We start from the raw sequence: 16,756 nt of genomic DNA on the forward strand, positions 1-16,756 counted from the left end.
AGTATAAACCGGTACATCGGGATGTCACACAGTGCACGAACTGTTTGAACTACGGCCATGGAGCGAGGAATTGCCACATGAAAAGTCGGTGCGGGAAATGTGCCGAACCACACAATACCAACGATTGCCTACTAGATGACATCGCTGTAAAATGTGTGAACTGTGATGGCGACCATCCATCTACTAGCAAATCGTGTCCCAAACGTGCTGAGTTCACAAAAATTCGACAACAGGCGTCCCGTAAACAATCAACGCGCAAGAATGTTCCACAGAAGGATGAAGTTAATTTCCCACGGCTCCCACCGAAGAGGGATATTCCGAATTTGCCGCCACTTCCTCGCAGCAATCCAAAGACTTCAGCCGCTGGATCTCAAAAAGAATCTTCCTCAAGAATCCCTCCTGGATGGGGCAATAATCAACCACAAGCAAAGGATGATTCTGGTGATTTATTCTCTGCTGAACAACTGATCGTCATTTTTGAAACAATGACAACAAAACTACGAAACTGCAGAACGCGGTTAGATCGAATCAACGCCTTAGGCAAATTCATCATCGAATATGCAATATAATGAGTTGGTTATAGTAAATTGGAATGCTTGCTCACTCAGGAGCAAAACTGCTGAATTGTCCGACTTTCTTCAAGAGAAGAATGCCGATATTGCTATTTTAACTGAAACTCATCTTAAACCTGAAATTTCTATTTTTATTTCCAATTACAGGATTCACAGGCTCGACAGGGCAACTACCAGAGGAGGGGGAGTTGCCATTGCCATTAAACGATCCATTCAGCACAGGCTTCTGTCAGCCTTTAAATTGCAACTCATAGAAGCCATCGGAATTGAGATTACAACGACGATGGGACCCATCATCATCATTGCAGCGTACTGCCCCAAACAAACCAATCTTCGAGATGGTACGTGTGCATCATTGAAGCGAGATCTGGCTATGCTCACTCGACGACAGAACAAATTCATCATTGCTGGGGACCTGAACGCACGGCATGAGCTGTGGGGAAACAGAAGACAGAATCGAAACGGATTCGTACTTGCCGAAGATTACGAAGCTGGACAATACAACATCTTCGCTCCGGATCAACCAACGCGACTTTCCAGATCGGGAGTTCATTCCATTTTGGATATATTCATCAGCAACATCGCCATAGACAGCTCTCCGGTTGTTTTCAACGAGCTCTCTTCCGACCACTTTCCAGTAATATTGACGTTGGGATCTTCACCAGAAACAGTGCCCATTCAACCTCGGAGAAACTATTATCGCACCGATTGGGTCCAATTTCAACATATCGCCGACCAACTTATTAATATCGATTTGCCACTTGATTCCCCGATGGAAATCGATGCAGCCCTATCTTCCTTCCAGCATTCAATCACAGTCGCTCGTGATAGGACGGTTCCAGTACAACATATGCCGAGTTCCTCTCTTCAAATCGACAGTGTCACCAAGAAACTCATCCGACTTCGGAATATCTACCGGAGGCAGTATCAACGAACTGGCATTCTAGATAGGAAGACTACTTATAACAACTTAACTAGGATAATCCAGGAAAGGATATCTGAGCTTCGCAACAGGAACTTCCAGCAAAAGCTTCGAGAAATTCTCCCACATTCAAAGCCCTTCTGGTCCTTAACGAAGGTGCTTAAGAAAAAACCGAAGCCTATTCCTCCTCTGATGTCACCCCAGGACGCAGCTGAAGGAATACCTTTAATCACACCAGTAGAGAAGGCAAATGCGCTAGGCCAGCAGTTTGTGTGTTCTCACAATTTAGGACTTAACATTGTTAGTCCATATGAAAGAGCCGTTGCTGATAGCGTAGCTGAGGTTGACCAATCAGACAGCTTGGTTCCTGAGGAAAGTAGAGTCACTGCGAATGAGCTGATGGCTTTTGTGAAAAAATCCAAAAATATGAAGGCCCCCGGTTTCGACAACACATTCAACATTGAGCTGAAACATTTGAGTATTCGCTCATTTGTCTTCTTAGCTAAAATTTTTAACAGGTGCTGGGAGCTTGGTTACTTCCCTTCAATGTGGAAGTTAGCTAAAGTTATCCCAGTTTTGAAACCGGGGAAAGATCCTTCCTTTTCCAAGAGCTATCGGCCCATCAGCTTACTCTCTGCCCTATCCAAGCTGTTTGAAAAGTCAATACAAAGGCGAATTCTTGCTTTCGCAGATGAACAGGATATATTTCTGGAAGAACAGTTTGGGTTCCGGAAAGGAAGATCCACCATCCACCAACTCACAAGGGTTAACAACGTCATCCAGCAAAACAAATCAGTGTCCAAAACGACTGCCATGGCAATATTGGATATTGAAAAGGCATTCGATAATGTGTGGCACGATGGACTGGTGTTCAAACTGCATCGGTATAATTTTCCCATGTATCTTATTAAAATTATCAAAAATTATCTTGCAGATAGAGCATTCCAGGTTTCTCTGAATAATGCACTTTCAGAAAGATTTACTATTCCTGCTGGCGTACCCCAGGGAAGTATACTAGGTCCCATTCTATACAACATTTTCACATCAGACATCCCACCGCTTCCAGGTGGTGGTGTTCTGTCACAATTTGCTGATGATACTGCCATTCTTTACAAAGGTCGTGTCATTAATGCTCTGAAAAATAAACTACAGACAGGTCTGGACGCTCTAACTGAATATTTTACAAGCTGGAAAATTGTGATCAATGCAGCAAAAACTCAGGTCATCTTGTTTCCACATTCAAGATCTCCAAAACTTGTTCCATCAGACGAATGCAGAATACGATTCGTTGATGAGGTCATTCAATGGTCCGATGAAGTTATCTATCTAGGACTCACCTTTGACAGACATCTGATATTCAGGTCACATGTTGACAAAATCGTTCAAAAATGCAGCATACTCATTAGGTTTCTGTATCCGCTGATTTGTAGAACATCTAAACTGTGCCTGAAGAATCAGATGGCTGTCTATAAACAAATCATCTACCCCGCAATTGAATACGCAGTCCCTGTTTGGTGGGGCTGTGCACGAACACACAAACTTAGGCTTCAGCGCATTCAAAGTAAGATCTTAAAGATGATTATAAATCTACCCCCTTGGACAAGGACTAGTGAAGTACATGAGATGGCCTCCCTGGATATACTAGAACAAAAATTCGAACAATACTGCACGAAATTTGAAGAGAGGTGCTCAATCTCTGAAATACAAATAATTCAAAATTTGTACGTATTAGGTTAGGGATAGTTATAAGTAGGTAGATATTTTATTAATAATTAAAATGAATATTATGATTAAACATTAGTATGTAAAACAAGAGTAACTAAAAAACCTAATATTAATAACGAATCGTATGAACAACAAAGATGAAAGGCCAAAGGGTCAAAACACTTGTACTGTAAAATGTTGATGTAATACACAAAAATAAGATTAATAAACAGATATTTATGCAAAAAAAAAGAAAATCGATCATTTCTTCTTGTGCGTTGGATGGAAGCATACGTCGGGGCGAGAAGACGCATTCAAACAGCGGCATCGGAGAGCGCACCTTCTGCGTGGTTAAAAACCTCAAACGCTCAGGTCGTAGTTTTCATTTGCCTTCCGGTCGCCAAGGCGAGAAGACGCATTAAACCAGTTTCGCATCATTTGACACTGCGAGCGGATGTGTCTGTTTGTACGCAAAGCTAGTTTCAACTCAAATAAGTGCGATTGCATCATGCAACAGAGCTTCTTGTCGTTTGCATTGAAGAGAAAGAAAACGAAAAGTGGACAATATTATATAAAATCAGCCGGTCTAATGGCTTTAAATGTTATTTAAAGAACTATTAAGATTACTTTTTTGAAATTCGAAGGAAGAAATCATCAGTTTAGTTATAATCCAAAATAATTTGATTTTCTTCGTGCACGTTTCGCTGTGCGAAAATCGTTTGAGAAAAATGTTCCGAACTGTGCTAAATATCGTAGAGAATTCCACAATTTGGTTTTTCTAAAAGGTAGAAATGAATCCTGGACAGCATCTTGATAGATTCTTTCATTGAAATATGCAAATCCGAAATGAGATAATCGCCGTTAAAAAATAAATATCGTAGAGAATTCCACAATTTGGTTTTTCTAAAAGGTAGAAATGAATCCTGGACAGCATCTTGATAGATTCTTTCAATGAAATATGCAAATCCGAAATGAGATAATCGCCGTTAAAAATCGTTGAAAATTTTAGTAGTGAAAAGGGGGAAAGTTTCGCAATTCACACAATCGATCAACGATCAATTCGAATTCGAAAGTGTAAAGAAATCGTGTCAGTTTTATTCGTATTCACGACATCCAGTTATGTCTCTGACATTACACACCCGTACTTTCTATCTCTACCTCTCCCTCGTGTGTATTAACTTGGTTTGATCTAACCGTTCGCATCGATACGTCATCGTCAGTAGCTGGTTTTAGTGGTCTGAATTTCTCTGATGCACCGGGGTTTTGAGCATTCATTATGTGAATTGATCGCGTTGTGAATTTGCGGTGGTTTAGATTTGCTTTGATAATTCGATTTTAAACTCGAACAAGGTGTTTCACTATTGAGTTTCATTGCCTGATCAAAGTATCGTTTAGTCCGTCTATGAATCGGGTTACTGACATTAGGCTTATTACGGTATTTATAGCTCTGGTTGAGTCTTTATAGTCGTCCATGACAGCTGCGGTCTTTCTTCCTTGCCTTACGTAGAAGAGCGATTATATGTGAGATGTAAGATCTCTTCTGTTACCATAGGAGTTTAATAGAGCCTCCTTGATTGATTGGAAATCTTTAGGGTTTCCGGCTGCTATTAATACTTATTTGGCTTCACCCATTATTTTATTTTTCACGGCTCTAATGATTTGGTTATAATACGGTGTTCCCGTCAAGCACAGCATATCAAAGTCTTGGCATTACATTCCTTTTGTGGAATTTGGCTTTCTGTTTCAACATACTTCGCAGCCGATTCTTAGTGTACAGATCATTGCATAGCTAGTACTATGGATCCTACTGACACTAAGAATCCTTCCAGGTCGGGGCTCGAACATACGCCAACTGGCTTGTAAGACCAGCGTCCATTGAACCGCCAACCCGGGACGGTGTTCCCGTGTAACTTCCGAATAACTCTAATGTGTTCTCGATGTCTTCAAGCCATGCTTGCGTTTCTTTTTTATTGCCACTGAACGTAGCTAAATTTTTTATTGGGTCGGGTTTCCGGTAATTTAAAAACGGATCATCTGCCCTTTCGCGCATAGCACTAATTTGTTGCATTAGCACGTTTTGGTTTTCTGTGAGACTGTGGATTTGCTTTAACAACTCGTTATCGTTAATTTCCTGTGCCATATTTCTGTTATTATCGAAGATTTAAGCACGGTTCATAAAATATTTTCTTTAGCTGAACTCAAAAAAAAAAATTTTTATCTTCAATATAAGGTCGAAATTTACACTATGTTTTAGCACTTTCTTGTATTTCAAATATTGACTTTGAAACACTTGTTAGTATTATCACTCAATGTTCGCTTTTGTTAATAAGTAAAAAACCTGTTTTAATCCACCTAGTGGTGTGATGATGCCTTTCTCATATTACTCATAACATAAAAAAATATTACTGTGGAATTCGCAAAAACAACTGTTCATTGAATGGAAATAGGTAAGTTTAATATGACTTAATCTAACAAACTCTTCAAATCCTGTTTACCCTGTAGTTCCGGAACCGGAAATAGTATTCACAACAAATTTAGAAATTCCGTATGAAATTGTAAGACTTTTCCTTTGAACCTATAAGTTTGTGAAAATCGATTTGGCCATCTTGAAGGAAATTGAATGAGATCCTGTTTGCAGTTTTTAATCACCATTTCTCTTTCTTCCAAAACCGGATTCAGACGATCGGTATAGCCGAAGTAGGTTTGTTTGCAGCAACAAATATGACCTACAAATTGGAACAGTTTTGAACCTAGTTAAGCCTAGACTTACAATCTCATGCTCTATTTCGATAAACCAATTAAACGAAATCTAACAAGCGAAGCGAACCTGCGTTTCTGTAACTTTTGCATAAGTAGGTCAAGTTAAACAGCAGAATTCAGCATGTAGTAGGATGATTTTTATTATTGTTTTAATTGACATCACTACACCACCGGCACGGTATTACTGCACTACCGGCTGTGAAAATTTCATATTTTTTCAAATAAATTTGAATTCATTGACATTCTTTTATTCTCTAGGTCGCATCTATCATAGAATAGCTAAAATTTTTATCAACCGCGGCACCGTCTTTTACCAATATTACATACAAGTAGCAGACATACGAAACCGTTTCGATTTTTTCATAGCGTATACCAAATAAAACAAAGCACGCATCGTTCGTTTTGTGTTTACTTTTTCTTTCGGTGTTGTACATATTGTCAATCTATATGGCGATTTGAAAATTTTGACACCAGTAACTGCGGAATCGGAAGCCGGATTCAGATGAAATTTCACAGTAGGTTTAAAGATAATATGAGCTTTAATTCAAGTCAAGATATGTGAAAATCGGTTCGAGCATAGCAGAGAAATGGAAGCGTTCTATTTTTCTATTTTGGAGTTTTTCTTCTCCACTATCGGTGCTTCCGGAACAGGCAAAGGGGGTACCAGTAGTGCCTAATTAAGTTTATATGTCCACAAACCGAGTGTTGGCGCTAGCCGGGACCCTACGTTGTGTTTAATTAAATCCTCACCAGGATATTTCCGCGAAGCGACGGCAGCAATTTGTCGGTCGATCGTACTTGCATTCGCACTGCAGTAAACCGATAGCGAACAGCAATGCAACTAACGGGTTCTGCAAACAGCCACAGCGGTCACCAAAGCAGCCAAAGGAGCAGAAGACGAACAGCCACAAACAAACAGCTGCACTGATAAAACTCACAACTGGATGAACCTTGGCGGACTCTTGCCAATAAAAAACTACACTATTTTAACGTTTGAGTCACTTTATTCACTGACTATTGCTAGTGTATTTCACTTCTGCTGTTCGATACACTTCGGACTTTATGACAGATCAAAAACGGTCCGATTCTAATGCAGGTTTATTTGAGACTGACTGGTCTGATGATTGTGAACAGAGCGAGAAGATAAAATGAAAAACTGAGTTGCCAGAAGGGCCTGAGAAACTGACATAATTCTATGAACGGTAGCACCAACTATCTGCAGAAGGCAGTGTTGGTAAACAGTGTCGCCAGTAAAACTAGTGCGACGCAACATACTCGCCGCCTTGAACGACTATGTTCAACATTAAATATACACATAATTCACAAACATTGAACTTACAGATATGATACAATACACTTTCAATTCTTACAGGCTAACACATTAAAAATTTCAGCTTAATCTAATGAGGTATCCGAAATCCTTTGAACTGGCTGGAGATTGTTGCTAGTAGATTCTACTTCGGGAGCCACCGATGCACTGGGCAGCAAGCATATTTTACTGATGGGCCGATTGATGATACCTCGTACAGTGCGAAGCGAAACAACTCGTGTTAGCTTATCCTTTCCAGGTAATACCGCTTCGATTCGAGCAAGTGGCCAACGGATTGGTGGATGTAGTTCGTCTACGATGATGACCATTTTACCGGGAACAATTTCGTTGTTTCGTATCCATCCTCGTGTATCTTTCTGCAGTTCTTGGAGATATTCCTTCCGCCAGTGGGTCCAAAATTTCTGCACATGCAGTTGCAGTTTCTGGTAGTGGTCGAGTCTATTGACAGGTGCGTTCTGAAGGTCTGGGTCGGGCAGGGCATACATCGATGATCCAATCAGGAAGTGCGCAGGAGTTAGGGCAGCTAAGTCATTGGGGTCTTCTGTCATTGGAAGCAACGGTCGAGAATTCATTATTGCTTCGATTTGAGTAAGAATGGTGCACATTTCCTCAAAAGATAAACGACTCGAACCTAGTTGACGGAACAAATGTTTTTTGGCAACTTTAACGGCTGCTTCCCAAAGGCCACCAAAGTGCGGTGCTTTCGGCGGTGTTAAATGCCAGGTTATGCCTTTTTCTGTGCAAAAGGCTGCGATTTCGTCCTGCTGAAAACCGTCTTTAAGCATCGTAAACAGTTCGGTAAGATCGTTTTTAGCCCCTTCAAAATTTTTCCCATTATCGGAATGAATGTGTGCGGGTCGACCGCGTCGCGCGATGAATCTTCGCAATGAACATAAAAAGGCCTGAGTAGACAAATCGCTCACTAGCTCTAAGTGAACTGCTTTGGTCGAAAAACACACGAATACGCACAGGTAGGCCTTGGCGGGAGCGGCACGTTTGTGAATAGGACGAAGATAGAGTGGACCGGCATAATCAACACCTGTAACACTGAAGGGACGACTGGGAATGACTCTCGATACAGGCAGTTGGCCTATTTGTTGCTGCGCAGGTACCGGATTGAGGCGAGTACAACGGAAACAATTTCTGACTACGTTGCGGACTAGTCTTCGACCGTTGAGTGGCCAGAATTCTTCTCGGATTGCTGTTAATAGCAGACGTCCGCCGCCGTGTAGTAATTTGCGATGGAAATCCTCAACTATCAGTCGTGTGAACGGATGGTTTGTTGGAATCAAAGCCGGGTGCTTTGCTTGATAGGGTAGCTGTGCGAAGTTTAAACGACCTCCTACTCTCAACACTCTCTCTGCATCTAAGAACGGCGTCATTTGGCGAATATGGGAACATTTCGATACCGATTTATTTTTATCCAACTGGTTGATTTCTGCGACAAATTCATCATTCTGCGCCAACCGAATGAGGAACGTTTTGGACAAGGCAAGCTCATTTACGGTAAGTGTACGGCCTACAATAACTTCGGGCGAGGTGGGCGGCTGCGTGCGTATTTTAGCTCGGGTATTGTTGACGAATCTCATGCAGTACCCAATGACATGAAGAAGACGGCCGTATGACGACCAACGGAGAAACCAGGGATGTACTGTTGGCGTTATTTGAGTAACTGCGACGGTAGTTTTGATTTCCAATTCCTCGTGTGAAACACTTGGTGGGATTGATTCTGGCCAATCTTGGAGTGGACGTGATAACCAACTGGGACCGCTGATCCAAATATCGTTTTTCAAAAACTCGTCAACCGACATGCCACGTGAAGCCAGGTCAGCAGGATTTTCACATCCGGGAACATGCTTCCATTGACAACCATGTGTAAACTGCTGAATTTCAGATACTCTGTTAGCCACATAGGTAGGCCAAACATTCGGTGGTGATCGTAGCCAGTGCAGAGTGACAGATGAGTCAGACCAAAAATATGATTCTGAAACGTTTACATCGATAGCTTTCTTTATGTGAGCATGTAGATGGGCTGCTAGTACTGCCGCACACAACTCCAAACGAGGAATACTTATTCGTTTCAGCGGAGCGACGCGTGTCTTCGAAGCCAGTAGTCGTATTTTTACTTTCCCTTTACTTTCACAGCGGACGTATGTGCAGGCACCGTATGCAGATATGGATGCATCTGCGAATGTGTGCAGTTGTACAACAGAGTCAGGTAGAAACGCGTATCTGTCTACTCGATGCTCGGAGATATTCGCCAATTCGTGGTAATACTTCTCCCATTTGGTTTTAATAGGTTCTGGAACAGGATCGTCCCATCCGCACGATAGCAGCCACAACTCTTGCATCAGTATCTTTGCTCGAACTACAACGGGGGCAATTAGTCCTAAAGGGTCAAATAGTTTTGCTATATCCGAAAGAATAGTGCGCTTGGTTGGCGGTTCATTACTACATCGAATTTGAGAGTCGAAACGAAGGTGATCGGCTTCAGGCTCCCAGCTAATACCAAGGGCTTTAATTGTCTCGTTAGGGCTGAAATGTAAAGCAGATTGAGTACCAATCTCATCATTGGGAAGACCTTGCAAAACTTCGAGCTGATTAGAAGTCCATTTTCGTAGTGTAAATCCTCCTTTGTGCAACAAGTCGCTCAGTTCGGTGCGTAGACGGATTGTTTCTTCGATGGTTTGAGCTCCACCTATGAAGTCGTCTACGTAAAAACATTTTTTAATAGCAGCTCCTGCCAACGCGTAAGAAATCCCTTCGTCTTCGGTCAGTTGCTGAAGTGTACGAGTTGCTAGGTATGAAGACGGACCGAGACCATACGTAACAGTGAGTAGTTCATATGTCTGGACTGGTGTTTGATCAGAAAAACGCCAAAGGATACGTTGAAGAGCAGAATCGTCTGGGTGAATAAGTACTTGCCGGTACATTTTAGCGATATCACCGACGAGCGCAATCGGATAGGTTCGGAAGCGCAAAATGATGGTCAATAGATCGTCCTGCACCACGGGACCGATACAGAGAGCTTCGTTCAAAGAGAAGCCGGAAGAAGTTTTCGCTGATCCGTCAAACACGACTCGAATTTTGGTTGTGGTACTTGCTTCCTTGAAAACGGGGTGGTGCGGCAGGTAGTAAGTTTGGGAATTGTTTTCGTCGTCCGCTTCAATCAATCGCATATGGCCGAGGGAGAGATATTCTCGCATAAACTGGTGGTATTCATCTTTGAGATTTGAATTTCGTTTCAAACGTCTTTCAAGTAATTCGAACCGTCGTAGCGCAGAGCTCTTCGACTCACCCAGCATCACGTTGAAGTCTGGCTTTCTGGGATATCGAACGATATAGCGTCCTTCGGAATTTCGAGAAACAGTTGACTGGTAACAGGATTCACAGTGTCTTTCCTCGCTAGAGTAGTTGTCTTTCGTTGTCAGCTCTTCAGTTTTCCAGAAACGCTCCAAACTGTCTTCTAACGATAACATCGAAATGACCATGCCGTTTGCTGTTGACACGGGGGTTTGTGTAGGAGAAACTTGGCTTGCTGATCCGACTATTATCCAACCGAAAACGCTATCAATGAGCAGAGGGAGATTTTTGTCTAGCTGCAGACGAGCAGCACTCGGGAAGAACGAATAAAAATGCTTTGCACCTAAAACCATGTCAATTGGTTGACTTTCATTGAAGGATGGATCTGCGAGAAACAAATCCTTCGGAATACACCACTCTGCAATCGAAATATTTTGTGATGGAAGGTTCGCCGTAACTTTATCCATTACCAGAAAGTTTACATTGCATGAGAAATCTCCTTTTCTAGACTGAACTTGAGCGAAGACGGATTCACACACAGGCTTGGAAAGTTTGCCGGCACCCTGAACAGTTACATTCACCTTTTGCCTTTGAAGACGTAAAATTCGTGCCATACGATCGGTTATAAGGTTCGGTTGAGATGCACTATCAAGAAGTGCCCGTGCAAGATGCTCTACACCAAAGACGTCGATAACCTTCACGATCACTGTGAGAAGAAAAACGCTTTCACGTGGTTGATGAACTGCACTACTGACTTCAACTCTGGGACTCTCGGTGGCGGTAACAGTGGATTGCTTAAAAGATTCAGCTGTAGAAGATCCATTAGACTGCGAAAAATTGAAAACTGGACTAGCTGGAACGGTAGGCTCACTTTCATGACTGACTTGGCTTGATCCGTTGGGATGCTCAGGGTGCAGAAGTGTGTGATGACGACGATTACACTTTCGACAATTAAAGCTCGACTGGCAATGACGGACAATATGATCACACTTCATACAATTGCGACACAAACGTTTGGAATTAACTAACTGCTGGCGTTCGCTCAATGAAAGTCGGTTGAAGCGCGGACATCGCATCAACAAATGATACTGGTTGCATAGGATGCACTTCTCAAGAGAATCCGTCACTGCTGAATTAGCTGTAGAGGCACAAGACGAAAGACGGATCTGGGAATGAAACGATCTCTTCGACGGCTGAGCTGATAAAGCGGCAGTAGACTGCGTATCGGGTGTTCGATGATTCACTGAGATGGATTCCAAAACTCGTGTTCTGCGCTGAAGAAAATCGATGAGACAATTGTAATCCGGATTGCTGACGGTCGACGCATGATCCTCCCATGCCTTCACTGTATCGTCGTGCAAGCGGGTACAAAGAAGATGCTCCAAAATCGTGCTCCAGTGCTCGGTTGGTTCTCCCAGTTGTCGAAGAGTTTTGGTATGGCGTTCAAATTCGTCCACCAACCCGTGAAGTGCCGCAGCGGACTCGTTCTTCATCTTCGGAACATCGAATAGTGCCTGTAGGTGACGCTTTTTCAGTAAATAATCGTTGGAATACCTGCTTTCCAACGTTTGCCAAGCCAATAAATAATTTGCGGAGCTAATGCCAATCGATTCTATCAACTGAGCAGCTTCCCCCTTGACAGCTGCCTTTAAATAGTGAAACTTCTGAATATCCGGAACATCAGAGTTGGAATGAATCAACGCCAAAAAGGTATCGTGAAACGGAAGCCATTGCATGTAGTCGCCATCGAATTCAGGCAACGAAATTGTCGGCAGTTTGATGCCGGAGAGAGTGGAGGAAACACGCGGGGGTTGAGGGCTACGATCGTTAGGAAGAGGAGTCAGCATAGAAAGTAAAGATGCCTTTATTTGAAAAAGCCGTGGCTCAAAATTAGCGCGCACAGCAGCATGCTCCGCCTTACCCTCTTGATCTGTTTCGTTGTCCTCCAGTTGCGCTTGAACTGACTCCAAATTGTTCCAAACGCTGGTGATGTACTCCAGCCTCAAAGGTACCTGCGATTCGTCCCTCGCAGCAACGTACTCTTCGGCAAAAACCTCTGCCCGACCCAGAGAAGTGAGCAGCGTATCTCTTCGCGAAAGTAACTGGTTCCTTTGTTGGTCGTCTGCCATTTTGTATGCTGGTAACGCGAAACGTGGTCCAATTTATACAAAGTTACCTGCAGAACAAAAGACCACAGTAGACCCACAGGAGGGTGGTAAAAACTTGGAAAGAGGCTCACCTTTTTCAAGGCAAAATGTGCCTTGTATAATATTTTAGCCAACAGGAACTTGAATTAGTACAGTCCGTACAAACTTGAGATTTCAAAGCCCGGGACGGCTTCCGAAATCCAGTAAAAATTTCAGCAACAAAATCCGGTTATGTGCAGTGAACCGATGCACCGCAGAACAGATTTCCAGTAATCGGCCGGAACCACAGCAGCAGTAGCGTACAAAATGGCGCGCGGCTAATGGTATTCACCACGGCTAGGGACGCCACAGTGAACAATGGAGCGATTGTAACCTAATTACAAAGGAATAATGGCGCTTGGTGGCCAACACAATGCAAACTCCGCGAATAATGGCAACAATTGTTCATACGAACAATTACAGGAACGTGTAACGTACATGCAACAAAGGAAAAAATATCTAAAAGGCACCTGCGATACCCACGAAATGTACTGGACAGGTCGTTACCTTATGCCCAATCATTTAGGCCTTGTACATATAAAGCAGCAAAGATCCGAAATTCCATCCAACGCCTGGCTCCGAATTGCAAAATGGCTGCAGCAGAATGACGCGGTCCGAATCAATCCTGGTCACGGCACCAAAATATGTTGGCGCTAGCCGGGACCCTACGTTGTGTTTAATTAAATCCTCACCAGGATATTTCCGCGAAGCGACGGCAGCAATTTGTCGGTCGATCGTACTTGCATTCGCACTGCAGTAAACCGATAGCGAACAGCAATGCAACTAACGGGTTCTGCAAACAGCCACAGCGGTCACCAAAGCAGCCAAAGGAGCAGAAGACGAACAGCCACAAACAAACAGCTGCACTGATAAAACTCACAACTGGATGAACCTTGGCGGACTCTTGCCAATAAAAAACTACACTATTTTAACGTTTGAGTCACTTTATTCACTGACTATTGCTAGTGTATTTCACTTCTGCTGTTCGATACACTTCGGACTTTATGACAGATCAAAAACGGTCCGATTCTAATGCAGGTTTATTTGAGACTGACTGGTCTGATGATTGTGAACAGAGCGAGAAGATAAAATGAAAAACTGAGTTGCCAGAAGGGCCTGAGAAACTGACATAATTCTATGAACGGTAGCACCAACTATCTGCAGAAGGCAGTGTTGGTAAACAGTGTCGCCAGTAAAACTAGTGCGACGCAACACCGAGAAAAGTGAGGGCATATTTTTGTTACGTACATACACACATACACATACACACCGGCGGACGGACACACACACACAGACATTTGCTCAGTTCGTCGAGCTGAGGCGAATGGTATATGACATTCGGCTCTCCGGGCCTCGGTTTCCACAGTGACTGCATAGCCTTTCTATATAAGAAAGGCGAAATGGTTTATTACTTACAGAAGAGTACTGATTCTCATCTGAAGTTCTAGCTGTTGTCAATACTGGTTGGTTATAGGTTGTGTAGCAGTCATACCTTATTCAGCAATACGTTTCAAGCATCCAGTAGATCAATTTCAATAATTGCGCCAACAGTTATACAACCTATCGTTGGTCAACTTTCGCGCAACACCCTAATACAATTTTCCCCTCATTTAAGTAGAATAATTCGTTGAGTCTCTCCTTAGAGTGAAATTCACGAAGATTCCTCGCGAATAATGTATGATGGAGGGAAGGAATGGCGTCAAGGATTGGTTAACCGAATGAAACAGTCAGTGGGGTCATTGATCGCCGAATTTGTCCGATGAAATTAGCGGGACAATACGTGTTTCCGGTGAATTCGTACGAAGTTAATTTCCCTAATCTGAGGATTTCCAATGCAAGTTTATTTCGTACCAGTCCGCCAAACTTAGTGAAAGCTTTGCGTAGTAGTCCGGTGTTCGTTTCAGATAGATTAGTGATTGCTAAGATAGTAGTGATTACCACGATAAGTAGTGCGTGTAAAGAATAGTGCATGCGAAGTAAAACAAGAATAAGTCAGACGGCATTCGTTTCTCTTTATCTATTCTACGCAGCTACGACGAAAGAGAGGAAGGAAGCAAGCACCGTACGCGGGCCAAAGTCCACCAACAGACGAAAATTCAAAACTCCGGCAACCGTTACACCGTCGGAAAAAGTCGGTTTTTCTGTATTTCTTCACTTCTATTTCGTCTCAAAAAACTGAATACACTCTTGGATCAATTTAATATAGGAACTTCTACACTTTTCGTTCTGCTTTTGCCGTAATCTACCTACAGCAGAAGTTAATTGATGAACTGTTTCGGTTATCGCGTATTACACTACCAACGACTATTTACCGTCAACTATTTGGAACCGACTAACTAACATGTCTAAGGGCCGACGCCCGAGACTAACGGATATTTTCCGCGCACACTCTGAGACTAACTAACTAACTGACTGCTCGAACCGACTACTGACTAATTCTCTTGGATCGACTAACTAACCGACTCACTTCTAACTCTTCCCAACTATGGTTTTTAAGCTCCTAACATTTTCTTTCGGGTGAAGCCCGAAGATTTTAGTACAAGCCGAGCTTGTGATTCTAAGTAGAAGGTTCATTCGACTTTCTCCTGAAGTTCTTCTGAAAGCCGAGACTACTGTCCTTATGTCAATGACAGTGCCCGGTGCCCGTGAAAAGATATTTTTGTTTTTACTCGCAGCGTTTACGCTGACGTGAAGGCTTGCCTGAAAGGTTACGAGTTTTTCCTTCACGATTGGTTTGCTGTTCTTGCAATGTTGTTTTTCCTTCACGGCTCCCTACTTTTTCTACAATACTAGCAAATTCGGAGGAAAATTTGCTAAGGGCGCTGCATGCCCACTTACTTACTGAGCTTGATGTTACCTGAAGGGTGAACATCAAGTCGAATGCGTTGGTTTATAGCATTGGGGTTTGTAGCTGGATCACAAATTTCCGTATTATAAATACGGAATTTTGTGATCCAGTATCATAAATACGGAAATTTGTGATCCAGCTACTAACCCCAATGTTATAAACCAACGCATTCGACTTGATGTTCACCCTTCAGGTAACATCAAGCTCAGTAAGTAAGGGGGCATGCAGCGCCCTTAGCAAATTTTTCTCCGAATTTGCTAGTATGGCAGAAAACGTAGGGAGCCGTAAACGAAAAACAACATTGCAAGAACAGCAACCCAATCGTGAAGGAAAAACTCGTCACCTTTCAGGCATTACTATTGCCGGACTTCTTTACATATGGTTTATTTTTTTGTTTTTGGCTATACGCAAGTTAAATTTCCTAACCTTACGATGGTCCTCGTGTGTGTATTCTCCTCTGACGCCATCCTGTTCCATAGTATGCTTCTATTGATACTTTATCTGTGGGGGTGATCGAACGGTTGCTAGTCTCGGACTTTGGGTTCCGTGTCGTTTTCGTTCCTAACAGCTCGTTCTTCTGTGTTGATGATACGTATTAGGGCTTCTCGTTGTTTAGGTACTCGTTTCATTGGGCATAGTTGAAAATTGATCATTGACTCCTTTGCGTTTTGGGCATCATTGGTATTACTGCCAGTAGAAATATTAGTTCCGTGAGAAATGTGATGAAGCTTCTTCGTTGATTAGTCATGTATTGGTATTTTGTATTGTTGCTTCTCATCATGGCTTCTCGTTGGGTACAAGGTGTTGAGACTCCTAGCATCTTTTATGCATTTCATTTTATTTAGAGGTTATTTTCTTCGTAGTGTTTGTTGTTTAAGTTTTCACGTATTAAGAAACTTTGATTTTCCTATATTTGTTTATGGTATTCAGCTGAGCTTTGAAGATGCTAACTGAATAAAATATGGGGTAGCAATTCGTAACGTTGTGGCATACCCACGCAAGTCGTCTTTAACTGTGTTGACTGCATTTACTTCCTTCTTGTTTTGTTATCAGTTGTACTTGTTGATGTAGCAATTTGTAGCATTGTCATTATTTCGATTTGTTATCACGTCTTCCATATTAAACTTCTTC

At 42.5% G+C, this 16,756-nt stretch overlaps 1 protein-coding gene across 1 annotated transcript; it reads right to left on the reverse strand.

Annotated features, from left to right (window-relative positions):
* Nucleotides 1-7,353: 7,353 nt before the first annotated feature.
* LOC131429027 (uncharacterized) lies at nt 7,354-12,720 on the reverse strand. The gene has a single exon (XM_058593081.1). It carries the CDS (start codon nt 12,718-12,720, stop codon nt 7,354-7,356), a length of 5,367 nt encoding a protein of 1,788 aa, XP_058449064.1.
* Nucleotides 12,721-16,756: the final 4,036 nt, after the last annotated feature.

Source organism: Malaya genurostris, chromosome 2, assembly GCF_030247185.1.
Source record: "Malaya genurostris strain Urasoe2022 chromosome 2, Malgen_1.1, whole genome shotgun sequence".
Taxonomy (NCBI): Eukaryota; Metazoa; Arthropoda; class Insecta; order Diptera; family Culicidae; genus Malaya; species Malaya genurostris.